The sequence below is a fragment of the Cebidichthys violaceus genome, unplaced genomic scaffold (assembly GCF_023349555.1).
Source record: "Cebidichthys violaceus isolate CVI_PGR_0920_01 unplaced genomic scaffold, fCebVio1.0.p SCAF_68, whole genome shotgun sequence".
Taxonomy (NCBI): domain Eukaryota; kingdom Metazoa; phylum Chordata; class Actinopteri; order Perciformes; family Stichaeidae; genus Cebidichthys; species Cebidichthys violaceus.
Genome location: NW_027176905.1, coordinates 165,617 through 181,894, shown reverse-complemented (window position 1 = coordinate 181,894; position 16,278 = coordinate 165,617). Strand labels below are relative to the sequence as shown.

The following is a 16,278-nucleotide window of genomic DNA, read 5'->3' as shown; positions in this document are numbered from 1 at the left end:
GGCTAATTTACAGGGACACAATGATTCCCACCCTGTAAAAGCAGTGTTACAGGTGGTCCTGGAGAATGGGAGGAGTCAGAGGGATCACTTTGGTCGGGTAGTAGACAGCGACATTGCAAGATAATTTGAAGTGTTTGATCTGAGGATAAGCCCCTCAGTAGTTTACCCGGTGGTGGCTCCATGGACACTTATGTGGCCTGACATAGACTGGTATTTGTTAGAGGGTTAAAAGGAAAGAAAAAGATGAAGTTGATTTGGTAAGTGCATTTGAATATTATGTCATGAAAGAGTATCATGATCTTACACAGATTTACACGGATGGTCCTAAGAAACCTGAGACAGGAGTGACAGGACATGGGGCAGCAAATGGTACATTTTGTATAGGATATGATGGAAATGCAGGGAAACGGACCAGCTGAGGAGCAGTCCCTCTCCATGTAATAGGACTGTCAGCAGGTTTTCTTTCAACAATAAGACGTAGGCTACGAGGCCCATTGTGTGCCAAATATTGGTTGGTAGAATGGCATTAGTATCTAAACTGGCTACTGATTCTCTGAATTTCTTTTGATCTAAAAGTATGTGTTCAGAATACAGTAGGCTAAATTAGGTTATTCAGAGACAAACTTCAGTTTTATTTTGAAGGCAAGATTATTGCATTCCGGACACTTTCAGTTTCATTTCTGGAACAGCCGCGTGTCACCGTGTCTGCAGAGGTAACGTTAGTACCGTTAGAGCTGGTCACCATCCTCGACTATTTGGGGAGAAGGTAAGGCTGAAAACGTTAATATAGTAATATTATATTAAAGGGTTTCATATCTTGCCAAACTTGTACAGAAATTAGTCAGTGACGCTTGGTTGACTTTTGTGAGTGTGACTGAGGCTGTAGCAAGGTTGGGACGTAGGCTAGTTAAAATTAACTAGTTAAAATGAAGTTCCCTTCCGATGTGAAATTATTTACAATTTAAAAAATGATTTTAAAAGAAAGTGGCAAGCAGTGAAAAGCTGGCATCGCAGAATGATGCAGTCGGTAATAATTGGGGTGTGGCAAACCATTTCTTTGTGATGTTTGTTCAAACTGTGGCCATGTCTGTCAGTCTGAGAGGAAACATTTACACTTTATATTATTCTGGGCCAGGGAAGCAAAAAACAGCAGGACTTCCAGTGTTTCAAGTAAAACTCTTATTTGAATTTCTTTTAAGTATTTAAGTCTCTTTGTAACTTTGATAGAATGAGGAAGAATATTTGTCACTCTTGAAATATAAAATACAATTGATGACAGCAGCTATTGGTGTATTATGTTTTAACACAATTCAATAACAATAATAGACTATTTTGTCATGTTATTGTTTCAATGTCACATTCTTTTTTTCTTGAGTTCTTTAATGTTTTTGTGGAATGTAGTTTTAAAATGATTTTAGCAATGATTTTATTTTAGTGATATTTATTTCTTGAAACCTTGAACATAGGGTGCTACTTGCATAACTCTAGTTTATCCAGGGGGATTAAAAGTACATTTTTCTGGATATGCTACATTTTAATGCAACTGTTTCTTTTTGTATTTAGACACCAAAGTGAGAAAACATCAAAGGATCATTCACAGTACTTTACACACTTCAGCAGTCCAACTGTCCACTATGAGCTCCATGCTAACCAGCAGCCAGCAGAAAACCATCTGCTCCCAGCTGGGAAGAGTCAAACTCCAGCTGCTGTACAAGGCCAGTATCCATGGCTTCACAGGCGCAGCCTTCCACCAGCGATGTGACAACCGCTGTCCCACAGTGTCTGTGGGCTATAACGCTTCTGGTTATGTGTTTGGAGGCTACACCAAACAACCCTTCAGTCAGTCAGGGCAGTACGTGCATGATGACCAGGCCTTTCTTTTCACCTTCAATGAAGAAAAGCTCCTCAAATATCCGGTTACTGGCCCCGCTAATGCAGTAAGAATGATGAGCAACTGTGGTCCATATTTTGGAGAAGCGTTGGTTCTTGTCAATGGAAGCAAAGCAGTAGTCTATAGCAATCCAGGAAATTATTACAACTTCACTGCTGCAGAGATGCATGGCAACGATCTCAACCTGACCGAGTGTGAAGTCTATGAAGTGGAGGGTAAGTTCACTATAAATATTATTATAAATTATAAAATGATTTGAGTCTAACATTTAATTTAATGGAAAAAAGCTAGGCCCTCCTCACATTATAGTTATCAATGTTTATTTGGACCCTCCTCTCAAAAAACAGATATACCCTCCCACCATTATCTCAAAATAACATATTTATGCAAAACATGAATAAAAGTGGAGTATGCAGTAACCAGATACAGCAACAGCTCTGCAGGTACTGATGGAGTTGTGCAACTTAAAGGGACAGTTCACCCCAAAATCAAAAATGCATGTTTTTCCTCTTACCTGTCGTGTTATTTATCAATGTAGATGATTTTGGTCTCAGTTGACTAGTTCTGGAGATATCGGTCATAGAGTTGTCTACCTTCTCTCAGATATAATATACACAACAGTTGGTTTGTAGTGTTCAAAGTGCCAAAACAAAAAAGATTTGAAAAACTCAACAACACGTTACTTTCCATAAATCACCTGATTACTCTTGATAATCCACAGATCTTGTTGTGAGCAGTTTAATTGAGGAACTGTTTTCTTTCAACCATGGTTCCAACAGAATGCGTTACTAACTAGAAAGGTGCACTCAGTAGAGTGCAGATCTCCGATAGGTGTGTCTGCAACGGACAGCCACTATTGCCTAACCCCCCCCAACAAGTCACTGATGTAAGGCGTCGCAAAACACACTTCATTCAAACACAAACTCAGTGGGTAAAGCGGGTTGTTCTTCAACCACAAGGTGGGTGGTTTGGTCCATCGCTCCTAATGTCCGCATGTCAAAAGTGTCCTTGAACAGCACACTGAACCCCAAGTCTCTCCCTGGTGCTTTACATCAGACCACTGCTCCTAAAAATGCTTAGGATGGGTTGAATGCAGAAGTCAAATAAATTTCACGTTTATATCAGTCCGGTCCTTTCTCTTGACACCGATATCAGGAACGCCTGGAGGGAATTTCTACAAATTTGGCACAAATATCCACCTGGAATCTAGGATGATTGATTCGATTTTGGAGGTCAAAGGTCAAGATCACTGTGACTTCACGTTTGTCCCATTCTTGTAAACGTTATATCTCATGAACTAATTTATCCACATTTGTCACAAATATACCAATAGGATATATCACTCCCTCCAGGAAATACATGACACCTTTTAGTTCTTTCCACTAATGGATGTATTCCTCCTTCTACACCACCGTCCTCAATCCACTGTCGAACTGTATAAATACATTTAGACAAAACAAAACAATCTGACGTTAACATTACATAAAACGAGATGGATGTAACCTGCAACATGTCTCATCTGGTCTATTTAAACTATGACAACAATACTCAATGACGTGTATTTGGCTGTAAGATCTGTGACTGCATTTCTTTCTGGGCAGACTTTTCCGACTTGCGTCTGACCAATGCATTGTGATAAATATGCTTTTAAATACGATCGACATTGTGGCCTGACTGATTGAACTTTTCGTCATTGTAGTGCAGTCCAAATAAAGAACTTCTCTTTCAACTTAATGCTACAACTCGGGTAGTATTGTTGAACTCATTGGGTGATATTAATACAATATTTTATCTCCATAAGTCTATGCAAAACAACAGGCAAAAGAATATCATTAATATCATAAAATATCCTGTGTGATATTGATGCTATGTTCTGTTAAAGAAAAAAATTTGCATAGGTGGGTAATATTTTTATGAAACTTGATAAGATCATCGTTGTTTTTGCCCTTCAACAGAACACACACAACTTGAGAGGCCTTGGAGGACTATCACCTGGGAGTCGGAGTAAGATGGATACCGTCCTGCACATAATAATATTAACATGCTTTAGTACAATATACGATACAGTATGACACAAGTTCATGTGTTCCACATGCCATGACATACGCCGCTACGCTTGACTGGGCATACTATACCAACTATTTTAGGTTACAATGGACTCAGTGTCTCTGCATAATACTATGCAATGATATTGTTGGCCATTCCTACTGTGCTATTCAATTTAAAGCACAATTCTTGACTTATTTTCTTAATTTTACCTGCAACCATGACGGTAATCAGTTGGCTCATCACGGAGGTCAACTGGTTGTGCACAAAATATCTCTTTAACAACCGGCTAAAAACAATCTTTTCACTCAATGATTTCTTTTAATCATTTCTTGTTTCTACAGGAAGAGGAAGGAGCTGATTCAGAGTATTCAAATGTACAAACCCACAGTTAGCTCTGTGTCCCAGGTTCGGGTCCTGCTTATTGGACCAGTTGGAGCTGGAAAATCCAGCTTCTTCAATTCAATCAACTCTGTATTCAGAGGCCACGTCACCAGTCAGGCCATCGCTGGCTGCTCTACCACCAGCCTCACCACACAGGTTAGTTCCTTCCACTTATTGATGTCCTGTCGTGGTGATTGATTTCAAAATGAAAACCCTGCTCTGTCCCCATTTTGTGGTTTGTTACTCCATCGTTTTGTGCTCGACAGTTTCGCACCTACTCTTTGAAAGCTGGGCGAGAAGGAAAACCTCTGCCAATCATCTTTTGTGATACCATGGGACTGGAGGAAAGCACTGGGGCGGGGCTTGATATCGATGACATCAGCAGCATCCTTAAAGGTCATCTACCAGACCGTTATCAGGTACAGCTTTTTGTGACATTGAGCAGGATATTAAATGTGTGAGTCATTGATTTGGTTGTAGTTAACTCAAACTGTCCCTTTCTTTCCCCTCAACTGTATGACTCAGTTCAACCCGTCAGCTCCTCTGCATTCGGAGGCCCACAGCTATCGTAAATCTCCAGCTCTGAAGGACAAGATCCACTGTGTGGCCTACGTCTCTGATGCCTGCAAGGTGTCTATCATGCCCAAAAAGCTGGAGGAGAAGCTGGATGCTATCCGCAGAAAGGTCAACCTATTGGGTCAGTAAAAATTAGTCTCACATCATTATATTCTATTGTACATTTTAATATGTTTCTATTTCTTGCACTGTGTTGATTGTTGATTGTTTAATGTAATTGTTTGTTATTGTTTAATGTTATGCAGCTTCTGCCATGACAAATTCCTTGTAGGTGCAAACTTCCTTGGCAATAAATGGTTCTGATTAATGAAGATATACTGTACTGCATATGCACACTCTTGTTTTCTTAATCTCAACAAAGAATAACAAACATACTATAGACCTACAAGTACTATCGGATGACTATTTAAATAATGTCAACATGAATTGTTGATAGTTTTGTATTATTAAAAGGAAGAAAAATGATATGCTAGTTGTCCTCACCTGAGTCTCCATCTTCACTTATCCTGCAAGACAGTGATTTACAGCCATTACAGCTGCTAGTAAGGTTGTAAATGTACTGTATCACTGTTCAACACTGTAAACTACCAGCTTACAAGTAGTAATGCAGTATTTCTACTAATGCTTCTCTCAGCTGCATGCTCAAACTTGTGGTGGTTTCATGGGAGCTTTGTTCTGTGCTCACAAAGTAAACGTTTACCTTTGTAAAAATCATGGAGAGTTTAACTTTTTATAGCAAGTGCTGAAGCGTGACAATGTATGTCAACATTTTTACAATGGAGGAAAACAGTAGTGTCCATAGAATATACACTAAATTCCTCTGACGGTTTACAAAGAAATGCCCCGTATTTTATCACTGCGAAAATGATTTGACGCAAGATGACTAGTAAACGACACAGCGTCTATTATATAGGGAATAGTAAATGAGAAAACGAGGGAATGGGTTTAGACAAAGCCATAGTAGCCAAGTAAATGTTTCAAGAAAAGTTTAAGAAATCTTTTATTTTGTGCTTCAGTTATAGAAGAAACATTTAAATTGCAACACAAAAATAAAGTATTTAAGAAGTGCTAGAATTAACAGCCTGATACCTTAAAATCAACAGCATTTTGGAAATGTTCTTTCTGCTCTGTTGTTTCCAGGGATTCCTCAGCTGGTCCTGCTCACTAGAGTTGATGAAGCCTGCCCTTTGGTGACTGAGGATGTGAGAAACGTTTACAAGAGTGGCTACATCAAGGAAATGGTGAGGATTTTAGAATTTAATTTAATTTTAGAAGGAAAAAACTCCAGACGATTTGTTGTACTCTAGGGTTGTAATATATTTTTATTTGATTTATCTAGTTCAGATACATTTTATGTACTTGATGGTGTTGAATTAAAGATGTATCAACTCTAATTTGAGAGTTTTAAGATTTTCTGCTTAAAAGCCCGAAATTGTGGGAAATCAAGTTTTTTTTTGTACTTGAGCAATAACACATGTGTGAGATGGCAGGTAATCAAACTGGTATATTATATATATTTTATGTCATCTGATTTTTGTTTAAAAGTTATTTGCCTTTTAATGGGTAATCAACTAAAACAAATACCATCAATATAACATCAACTTTTCCAATGTTGAACTTACAAATTTAAACAAAATGCAGTTGTTACATCACAAAATAATCTTTGTTGTCTTTTGTGATTCAGATGCAGGAGGTCAGCGCTCGGCTCGGTGTGCCGGTGTCCTGTGTTGTTCCAGTGAAGAACTACAGCGAGGAGTTGGAGTTGGACCCGGACTGCGACATCCTGCTGCTTAGTGCCGTCATCCAGATGCTCCGTTTCGCAGACAATTACTTTGATGAAATCAGTGACCGATTCAGCAACATTGAAACCAAAGAATAGAAAGTGTTTATGCATTTGATGTATTGTATCTTTGTCCAACTCTAATATGATGTCCATCACAATAATCCATCTATTTACCAGCAGGTGATTCCTTGTTATAGTTCGCTGTGCACTTCCTTTTCTGAGTTTCCCCAAGCACCCCTTGGAATGCTGGGAGATGCAGTGCCTCTAGTTTGTCCTGGAACTCAAGTTTCTGGTTTCAGAGCAGATCCTCATTTTGATTCAGCTGCAAATTAAACAATTTTATTTCTAATTCAGTTGTAAATTCTTTATATTATTAGTAAAGTATTACATTATAAAAGCTGCTTTTTACATTAGAGGTCTAAAGACTAATTTGTGTTATATAATTGACAAATCTTTAAAGTTGTATTACATAGTAAGCTCATTTGGTCACCCATTAAGTCTGATTTGTATGTGTGTGTGTGTGTGTATATATATATATATATATATATATATATATATATATATATATATATATATATATATATATATTTATATATATACACGCACACAGTTTTGGTGTTACATTAGTATTTGCTTTAGCACTCCTTGCAAGTTTTGACTGCCAGGCGCACAGATGGTGCTGTTTAATGAAGTGAAAAAGATAATAGTTGAAATTGTTAGTCATTGAAATCAACCACTTTTGTTTAGTCTTTGGTGTTTTAATATACTGTACATGTATTCTCACTGTAGGTGCAACAGCTTAGAAGGCATTAATATAGCTATAAATATAATTGTAGTGAATAACAGAACTTAAGTTGCATTAATTTCACCTTGGGGCAACATTAAACCGACCAGCATACATATTCAAAGGTGTTTATTTAATAGATAATAAAAATTACACAAACAATATGTAATCTAACTCAATATACTTAACTAAAGAAAACCTAAAGGGAGTGTGTATGCGTTTATATGGACGAGAGAGTATGTGCAAAATGTGCCCGTCGGGTTTAAACCAGTTTATATCTTGCCCAACTTTAATGAAATGTCCATCACAATAATCCATCCATCTACTGGCAGGTGATCCTGTCTAGTTCTAGTTCACTGTGCACTTCCTCCTCTTGAGTTTCCCGAGCACCCCTTGGTGCTCAAGCGTTATTTGCTACAATATTTGATGTTTGTTGGAACTTCTTAGTTTCTCAGATGTTATCATATTTACTGATGTTTATTGTTATTCTGCCTGTTATTTACATTGAGCAGTGATGTATCCTGAGCAGTACTCAGAAGAAGTACTCAGATCCTTTACTTAAGTAAAAATAGCAATACTATAGTGTAGAAATACTCTGTTACAATTAAAAGTCCTGCATTAAAAGTTGTACTTAAGTAAAAGTAATAAAGTATGAGCATAAAAAAAATAGCAATGATTTTATTTTAGTGATATTTATTTCTTGAAACCTTGAACATAGGGTGCTACTTGCATAACTCTAGTTTATCCAGGGGGATTAAAAGTACATTTTTCTGGATATGCTACATTTTAATGCAACTGTTTCTTTTTGTATTTAGACACCAAAGTGAGAAAACATCAAAGGATCATTCACAGTACTTTACACACTTCAGCAGTCCAACTGTCCACTATGAGCTCCATGCTAACCAGCAGCCAGCAGAAAACCATCTGCTCCCAGCTGGGAAGAGTCAAACTCCAGCTGCTGTACAAGGCCAGTATCCATGGCTTCACAGGCGCAGCCTTCCACCAGCGATGTGACAACCGCTGTCCCACAGTGTCTGTGGGCTATAACGCTTCTGGTTATGTGTTTGGAGGCTACACCAAACAACCCTTCAGTCAGTCAGGGCAGTACGTGCATGATGACCAGGCCTTTCTTTTCACCTTCAGTGGAGAAAAGCTCCTCAAATATCCGGTTACAACCCCCGTTTATGCAGTAAGAATGATGAGCAACTGTGGTCCATATTTTGGAGAAGCGTTGGTTCTTGTCAATGGAAGCAAAGCAGTAGTCTATAGCAATCCAGGAAATTATTACAACTTCACTGCTGCAGAGATGCATGGCAACGATCTCAACCTGACCGAGTGTGAAGTCTATGAAGTGGAGGGTAAGTTCACTATAAACAGCAAAATATTAATGCTAACCATGTTTCAAAGAAAGATATGGTGTCTTACATCAAGCACAAGGCAAGCCTTATTCAGCACTGAACCTATAAGCAAAGCATTTATCTTTTCCCATTTTCCTAAATTATATTTTTGTTGTACTTTACACGATGAAAACTCAATAATATTCTTATTTTGTTGAAGTTCTGCCAGGATACACACAATAAACAAACACCATCAATTTGGTTACCAGAAACCAGGCTTCATTATAAAAGGACCCCTGGATACATCTGGATTTTTGTTGCTACAAGACAGCAGGTTTGAACAGGTTTGCTCTAGTTAAGTGGCAGATAGCTGTAGTTTTCTTTTTACCACTGACTGACAAATAATAACCAGTAGTGAAAATTGAATTTCAGTTCAGTGTGAATATGTATTTTGTAGGGAAAAGCAAAGAAACAAACAAGGGAGTGGTTTTACTTTTAGATTTATTTACTTGATCACTTTAATTCATGTTTCATAAAGACGTTTACAATGTAACAGAATTTAAATTAAATCGCTTTGAATTTGGATACAATTTGATAATATTTTTTAAAAGCTGTTTTTTGCTTTTCAACAGCAATCCCAGAATTTGAGAAGCCATGGAGGCCGGTGGTCTGGGAAAACGAGTAAGCTGGACGTGACAACACTTCGCATCATATAATAATACCATTACTGTACTCATTTTTAACATGTTACAGTATACTGCACCATGTCATACTTTACAAAAAGACTTAAGGAAATTATAGTTGAAGATGTTTTAAAGCTGCTCATGTTTCGTCAGGAAGAGGACAGAGATGATGGAGAGTATTAAGCTCTACTGCCCAATGTCCAGCTCTGTGTCCCAGGTTCGGGTCCTGCTTATTGGACCCGTTGGAGCTGGAAAGTCCAGCTTCTTCAATTCAATCAACTCTGTATTCAGAGGCCACGTCAGCAACCAGGCCATCGCTGGCTGCTCTACCAACAGCGTCACCACACAAGTTAGTTCCTTCCACTTATTGATTTCCTGTCGTGGTGATTGATTTCAAAATGAAAATCCTGGTTTCAGCTACTGCTGTAACAATCACTGCATCAACATGTATATAGTTCATATCATTGTAAAAAGTATATCTGATTTTTCAGCCACAAATAAGTAACAGTAATATGTCACAGCCTGGCTCATAAACTGAAACAAAAACGGGGAGACAACAAGCTAGCGGCCAAAAAAGAAACTATTTAGTTTGTCTTCCAAGCACAGGTAATACAATATTTCCCAGCAGGTACGCCACGACAGCAACGCCGGTCGTGAGCCCGTCAACAGCGGTCCTCCTTTTTCCCCCCGTCGCTGCCAACTGAACAGGCTCTTTGTAAGGCCCGTGCCACACCAGCACAGGTGCTGCTCATCTGGCTGACGAGCCTCCAATCACCACCTGCAACACAGGAAACAATGGGGCACCCAGTGCATGATAGGAGGAGGGTCGTCACACCCCCCCCATAAAAACAGGGTTCCCATCAGGAATCCCAACACAGGAAATGGGAAACCAATACTGGCAAACTACAAAGTCTATACTTTTAGTTTATACTTGTAGGATACAGCTTTATAATAGTGTGCAAACATAAAGTTGACCAAACAACAACCAAACAAATATAATCACAACCCCGAGCTCTGACCACGGGATTCCCTCTGGAACTCCAGAGATGGTACTAAACCACAAAGGGCATGGAGCCAGATACCCCTCGCTCCAACATGCCACCGCAAACAAATAACCAATTGTGACACTTAACCCATCATCAATGGTTAAAACTCTCCCCATCTGCTGGCTCATAAAGGGATCAGCTCTCTGCTCCGCCACCAGGTCACTGCCAGAAACAGGCAGGAAGTAGTCTGAAACAGTCACCAAGGATACCACCTCCTCCGCGCCGTCTCTCTCAGGTGTGGACTCCGGCTCCAACTCTGCCTCATCCTCAGCCTGTGTCTCCACATAAGGAACATCAGGGAAACCCTGCACACTGTCAGGTATCACTGCAACAGAGGGAGAAAATGTTACCACCGGCGGTGGTGAGCCCACATGCGACTACCAGCCAGGTCGTTCCCTAGAATGACATGCAGTCCTCTAATTGGTAAAGCAGGACGCACGCCCATAGCAACCTCACCCTGAACCAAACCACAGTTAAGCTCCAACTTATGCACTGGAACAGGTAACACATTTAAACCCATCCCCTGCATTAGAATGCAATCCCCCGTATCAGTACCCTGTGAGAAAGGCAACACAGACCTCACAATGAACGAATCCAAGGCCCCCGTATCTCTCAGTATTCTCACCAGTACCCTGACAGCGCTCCCCTCCAGGGACACATGGCCGTCAGACACAAACGCTGAAAAATCTGACTGCTCCAGACTGCAATCCACTCCAGGTTCCACCTGCTCACCGGGAGAAATAACAGGAGTGATTTTTCGAACAGTAGCAGCCAGTGTGACAGGTTTGACATGCTCACTTCTGACCCTACTGTTGGCACTGGACTTGACAGGGCATTCAGCCTTCCAATGACCCCTGCCCTTACAATAATGGCATAGGTCCCTCGCCTCAACCGGCTGCTTACTCCATGCAGCCCATTCCGGTTTATCCCGGCGAGGACTGTGTCCTGTAGCCCATTCCGGTTTATTCCGGCGAGGACTGTGTCCTGCAGCACATTCTGGTTTATTCCGGCGAGGACTGTGTCCTGCAGCCCATTCCGGTTTATCCTGGCGAGGACTGTGTCCTGCAGCCCATTCCGGTTAATCCGGCGAGGACTGTGTCCTGCAGCCCATTCCGGTTTATCTCGGCGAGGACTGTGTCCTGCAGCCCATTCCGGTTTATCTCGGCGAGGACTGTGTCCTGCAGCCCATTGTTTTCCGGCTGATCGAAAATTATCACCACTCCCTCTGTACAGACCATCATCCCAAGGCCTGGACTCATGGTCACCACGGTGCGTCAACACATACTCGTCTGCCAGAGTGGCTGCTTCTGCCGCTGTCTTCACCTTATGTTCACTTATATACGTAACAATGTGACTGGGCACAGAATCTTTAAACTGCTCCAGAACTATCAGATCACACAAAGCATCATAAGAATGAACCCCCAGTGAAGTACACCAACGACTGAAGTGAGTTGTTAACTCCCTGGCAAACTCCATGTGTGTCTGTCTTCCAGACCTCTCCCAAGTCCTAAACCTCTGGCGATATGCCTCAGGCACCAACTCATAGGCTCTTAGGACGGCAGCCTTGACAGACGCATACATCTTACTTTCAGCCACACTGAGCGAGGAATAAGCTTGCTGCGCCTTACCAGTGAGAACGCATTGTAAGAGTAACGTGCGGTCAACATCTGACCAACTTCTACTCTCAGCTACACGCGAAAAAAAAAGTATCCAGGTCTTGTTCACAAAATGGAGGAACCAACCTCAAACTCACGGCAACATCAAAAGCACGTGATGGCCCAGCAGAACCGGCAGCGACCTGCCTCACACCACCAACATCACTTAAGCTCAATCTGCGCTCCTCCAGTTCAAGTCTTTTAATTTCGACTTGCAACAAGAGTAACTCCTTGCGCTGCTCAAACGTCAACTCTGGAACGTTACTCACCCGGCCTTCACTAGAAACCGATGCACCCAACGTGTCCGCATCGGACCCACCAGCATATAGTTTAGCCTGGAGAACACCCACGTCAAACAGATTTTCTTTCAAGATGTTTTTCATGTTCTCCTTCAAGCGCTTATCCCCCACATCCATCTTAAAATGCTCAGCAATTTTTACCAACTGCTCTCTCGAACAATGATCCAAAAACTCCTCTGATGGAGCTCTCAAAAACTCCTCAACAGAAGACAGTGTTTTTGTTTTGTTTTTTTCGCGTGTCAAAACAACAAGTACCAAAGGAAATCCTTTTAGACTACTCTACAGCCAGCAATCAAACGGCCCATACACAGCCAAGCTTCACCGTAATCCCGTCCCTCCAACTGCCTAACCAGAGACTAGCTAATCTCCCCTCTAGTCTTCAGGTTGCTACTCGTGGTGGGTATTTACGCACTTAAACCTGCAGGCCCGGTAAAACAACCAAAAACTGGCCGCCCACCTGCAGCCTCAGACGTGCCCCCGAGACAACTGCTCTAACCACTTTCACACCACACTATCAGAACCCCCCCAACGACCTCCAAAGGGAGTCCGCTCTTCAGCCTAACAGGGACAGAATAACAGTAACTTACTCAGTGTGTAAAAAGGACCACCCAGACTCTAACCAAAATCACCAGCATAACAGCTCGGCGACACAAAACCAAATTAGCCTACTTACCAGACTCAAACGTTTTCCCATCAAGCAGACTGCGCAACAGATCAAGACCTGGCGCCTCGTCTACCATGTTACAGCTGGTACTAATTTTACCACAATGCAGACACCGGGTCAACTAGAATTGGACGAGCCCCCATATGTCACAGCCTGGCTCATAAACTGAAACAAAAACGGGGAGACAACAAGCTAGCGGCCAAAAAAGAAACTATTTAGTTTGTCTTCCAAGCACAGGTAATACAATATTTCCCAGCAGGTACGCCACGACAGCAACGCCGGTCGTGAGCCCGTCAACAGCGGTCCTCCTTTTTCCCCCCGTCGCTGCCAACTGAACAGGCTCTTTGTAAGGCCCGTGCCACACCAGCACAGGTGCTGCTCATCTGGCTGACGAGCCTCCAATCACCACCTGCAACACAGGAAACAATGGGGCACCCAGTGCATGATAGGAGGAGGGTCGTCACACATAATATACACCATTACTACTATGACAATACGAGGAATTCATAATATTTTTTACCACGCTAGTGGCGCACATGGTTTACATTTGTTGTTTTTAATGAAATGTCTCAACAACTATAGGATGGATGAGGTGGAATTCTGTAAAGACCTCAGTATGAATTGTAATAGTTCTGATGATACCCCGACTCTTTGCTCTAGTCTAGTGCCATCATGAAGTCAGAATTTCAATTTGATTAATAACAATAAGTAATAAATTTCAGCATAACTAATGTCATTCCCATCATCTTCAAATGAACATTTTTATTGTTAAAGCATGGCAACACGCTGCATTGTCATTGTGAGCATGTTAGCACGCTGAAGTTTCAGCATTTAGCTCAAAGCACCGCTGTGCCCAAGTACAGCCTCACAAACCATTAGCATGGCTGTAGACTTGTTGAGGTAGGTCTTTAATCTGGCCTGAGATCTGCCCTTAACAAAGAAAATGGAGGAAAAGTTGGTATTGTGTTCTCCGCTCAGCCTGTTTCACACACATAAAGCATAACAAGTACGGTCTTTAGTGCTAATGACAAAGATAGCAGCTGTCTTTGTGGTTGCTGGTCAAGTTTGCTTTTCCATTCCTGCTTATGCATGCTTGAAAAGGTGTGAGTGAGTCTTTGTGGTGAATAAGTTTCACCATCCACAATCCTGTTCGATAAACTCCGTTACGTATTATCTGACAGTTTCGCACCTACTCAATGAAAGCTGGACGAGAAGGAAAACCACTGCCAATCATCTTGTGTGATACCATGGGACTGGAGGAAAGCACGGGGGCGGGCCTTGATGTCGATGACATCATCAGCATCCTCAAAGGTCATCTGCCAGACACCTATCAGGTAGGGCTGATTTTTGTTAAATTCAGCAGGATAATAAACACAATAAGCTTTTGTTCTGTAACTCACACCGTCCTTTTCTTTCACCTGTATGACTCAGTTCAACCCCTCAGCTCCTCTGCATTCGGAGGCCAGCGGCTATCGCAAGTCTCCAGGCCTGAAGGATCAAATCCACTGTGTGGCCTACGTCATTGATGCCTGCAAGGTCTCCATCATGCCTGCAAAACTGGAGCAGAAGCTGGAAGCTATTCGCAAAAAAGTCAATTTGATGGGTCAGTATAATTGACATTTTTTATTTTACATTTTAGTGGCATTACTGCATCCCCAGACCTCACTGAGAAAAATGTTATCTGGGAAAAGTCATGAACTATACAAAAAATAATTCTCGATACATATATTTTGTTTCATATTCATAAACTATTAAAACATGTCAGGACATAGAACATAGTACCGCAGGTCATACTAATGTCCAGAGATCACCTGTCACAAAATGATAGAAAAGCTTAAATAAAACGGAATAGAAATTTGGTTTCTAATAGTATAACACAGTAGAGATACAGCATTTTAGAGATTTATTTTGTTTTTTTCAAAGTAAAAAATGATACACTATTTGAACATGTTTCTTTTTCTTTCCAGGTATTCCTCAGCTGGTCCTGCTGACTAAAGTGGATGAAGCCTGCCCTTTTGTTTCACAGGACATCAGGAACATTTATAAGAGCGGCTACATTGAGGAAATGGTGAGATCCTCTTTAAATTGAGAAAGAAAGAAAATGTGAATAGGTTTGTTTGCAGTTTTATGTTTTTGATCTGTGTGTAAGCCACACGGTAACATATCAGAATTTAATTTAACTTATTAAGTTTTTGTTATCTTGTTAAGTTCTCTTGTCTTGTGTACAATAACGGCTCAAATATACAATAATAACATTGTCGCTGAATTGTAATCGGTGGTAATAACATGCAGAAACGCATACATGTAACACAATCAACCTCTCTGCTGTGGTAGTAGTAGAAAAAACTTAAAATAATGCAATTATTCGTCTTGTGGTGTAAACAACTTCCCTCATTGGCATCTTTTGTGTTGCTTTTGTGTTTCAGATGCAGGAGGTCAGCGCTCGGCTCGGTGTGCCGGTCTCCTGTGTTGTTCCGGTGAAGAACTACAGCAAAGAGCTTGAGTTGGACCTGAACTGTGACATCCTACTTCTCACCGCTGTCATCCAGATGCTCCGCTTCGCTGATGGTTACTTTGATGAGCTCAGTGACAGACTCAGCAACATTGAAACCAAATATGTATTATAATGAACACAGCAGATGCTTATATCTTGTCCAACTGTAATAAAAAAAGTTCCTCAAAATGACCGATCGTCCAGCAGGTTAGGTCCAAGATGGCTACTCCAATTCATAGCTTTGTCGTTGCACTGGATAAATGGATAAATACCTGATAACAATAAGCTATTGTTAATATGAAGAAAAACATCAATATAACAGGTGAATCCAAACAGTAGTTTGCTACTTAGATTTAGCTTTAGCTGCTTTACATTATGCATCCTGGTTCAAAGTCTTGCAGTTTATTCTTATTTTTTTCATCAAGCTTTGTAGTGAACAATCTTTTTCTTAAGAGTATGTGATGCCATGGAAACAACTTCCCAGTATTTGCAGATAAAATCATGCATATTAGTTTTTATTTTTTTTATATTTAGTTGCTTCTAGTTTTGTCAGTGATAAAATGTCATGTAGAGTTTGGAAGCTTCCTTTGTAGATCCTTTATATTTTATAGTCAGTATTTTGTTGTTCAATAAAAG

At 40.8% G+C, this 16,278-nt stretch overlaps 2 protein-coding genes across 2 annotated transcripts; both read left to right on the top strand.

The window, feature by feature from the left end:
* The first annotated feature begins 661 nt into the window (after positions 1-661).
* LOC137890714 (interferon-induced protein 44-like) lies at positions 662-7,223 on the top strand. The gene is made up of 8 exons (XM_068734903.1): positions 662-766; positions 1,564-2,106; positions 3,847-3,895; positions 4,282-4,477; positions 4,588-4,740; positions 4,847-5,018; positions 6,038-6,138; positions 6,582-7,223. Exons 2-8 carry the CDS (start codon positions 1,635-1,637, stop codon positions 6,774-6,776), a joined length of 1,338 nt encoding a protein of 445 aa, XP_068591004.1. The 5' UTR covers positions 662-766; positions 1,564-1,634; the 3' UTR covers positions 6,777-7,223.
* A 961-nt stretch (positions 7,224-8,184) lies between these two features.
* On the top strand, positions 8,185-16,251 carry LOC137890713 (interferon-induced protein 44-like). Its single transcript, XM_068734902.1, has 7 exons — positions 8,185-8,822; positions 9,434-9,482; positions 9,638-9,833; positions 14,330-14,482; positions 14,580-14,751; positions 15,116-15,216; positions 15,575-16,251. Exons 1-7 carry the CDS (start codon positions 8,351-8,353, stop codon positions 15,773-15,775), a joined length of 1,344 nt encoding a protein of 447 aa, XP_068591003.1. The 5' UTR covers positions 8,185-8,350; the 3' UTR covers positions 15,776-16,251.
* Positions 16,252-16,278: the final 27 nt, after the last annotated feature.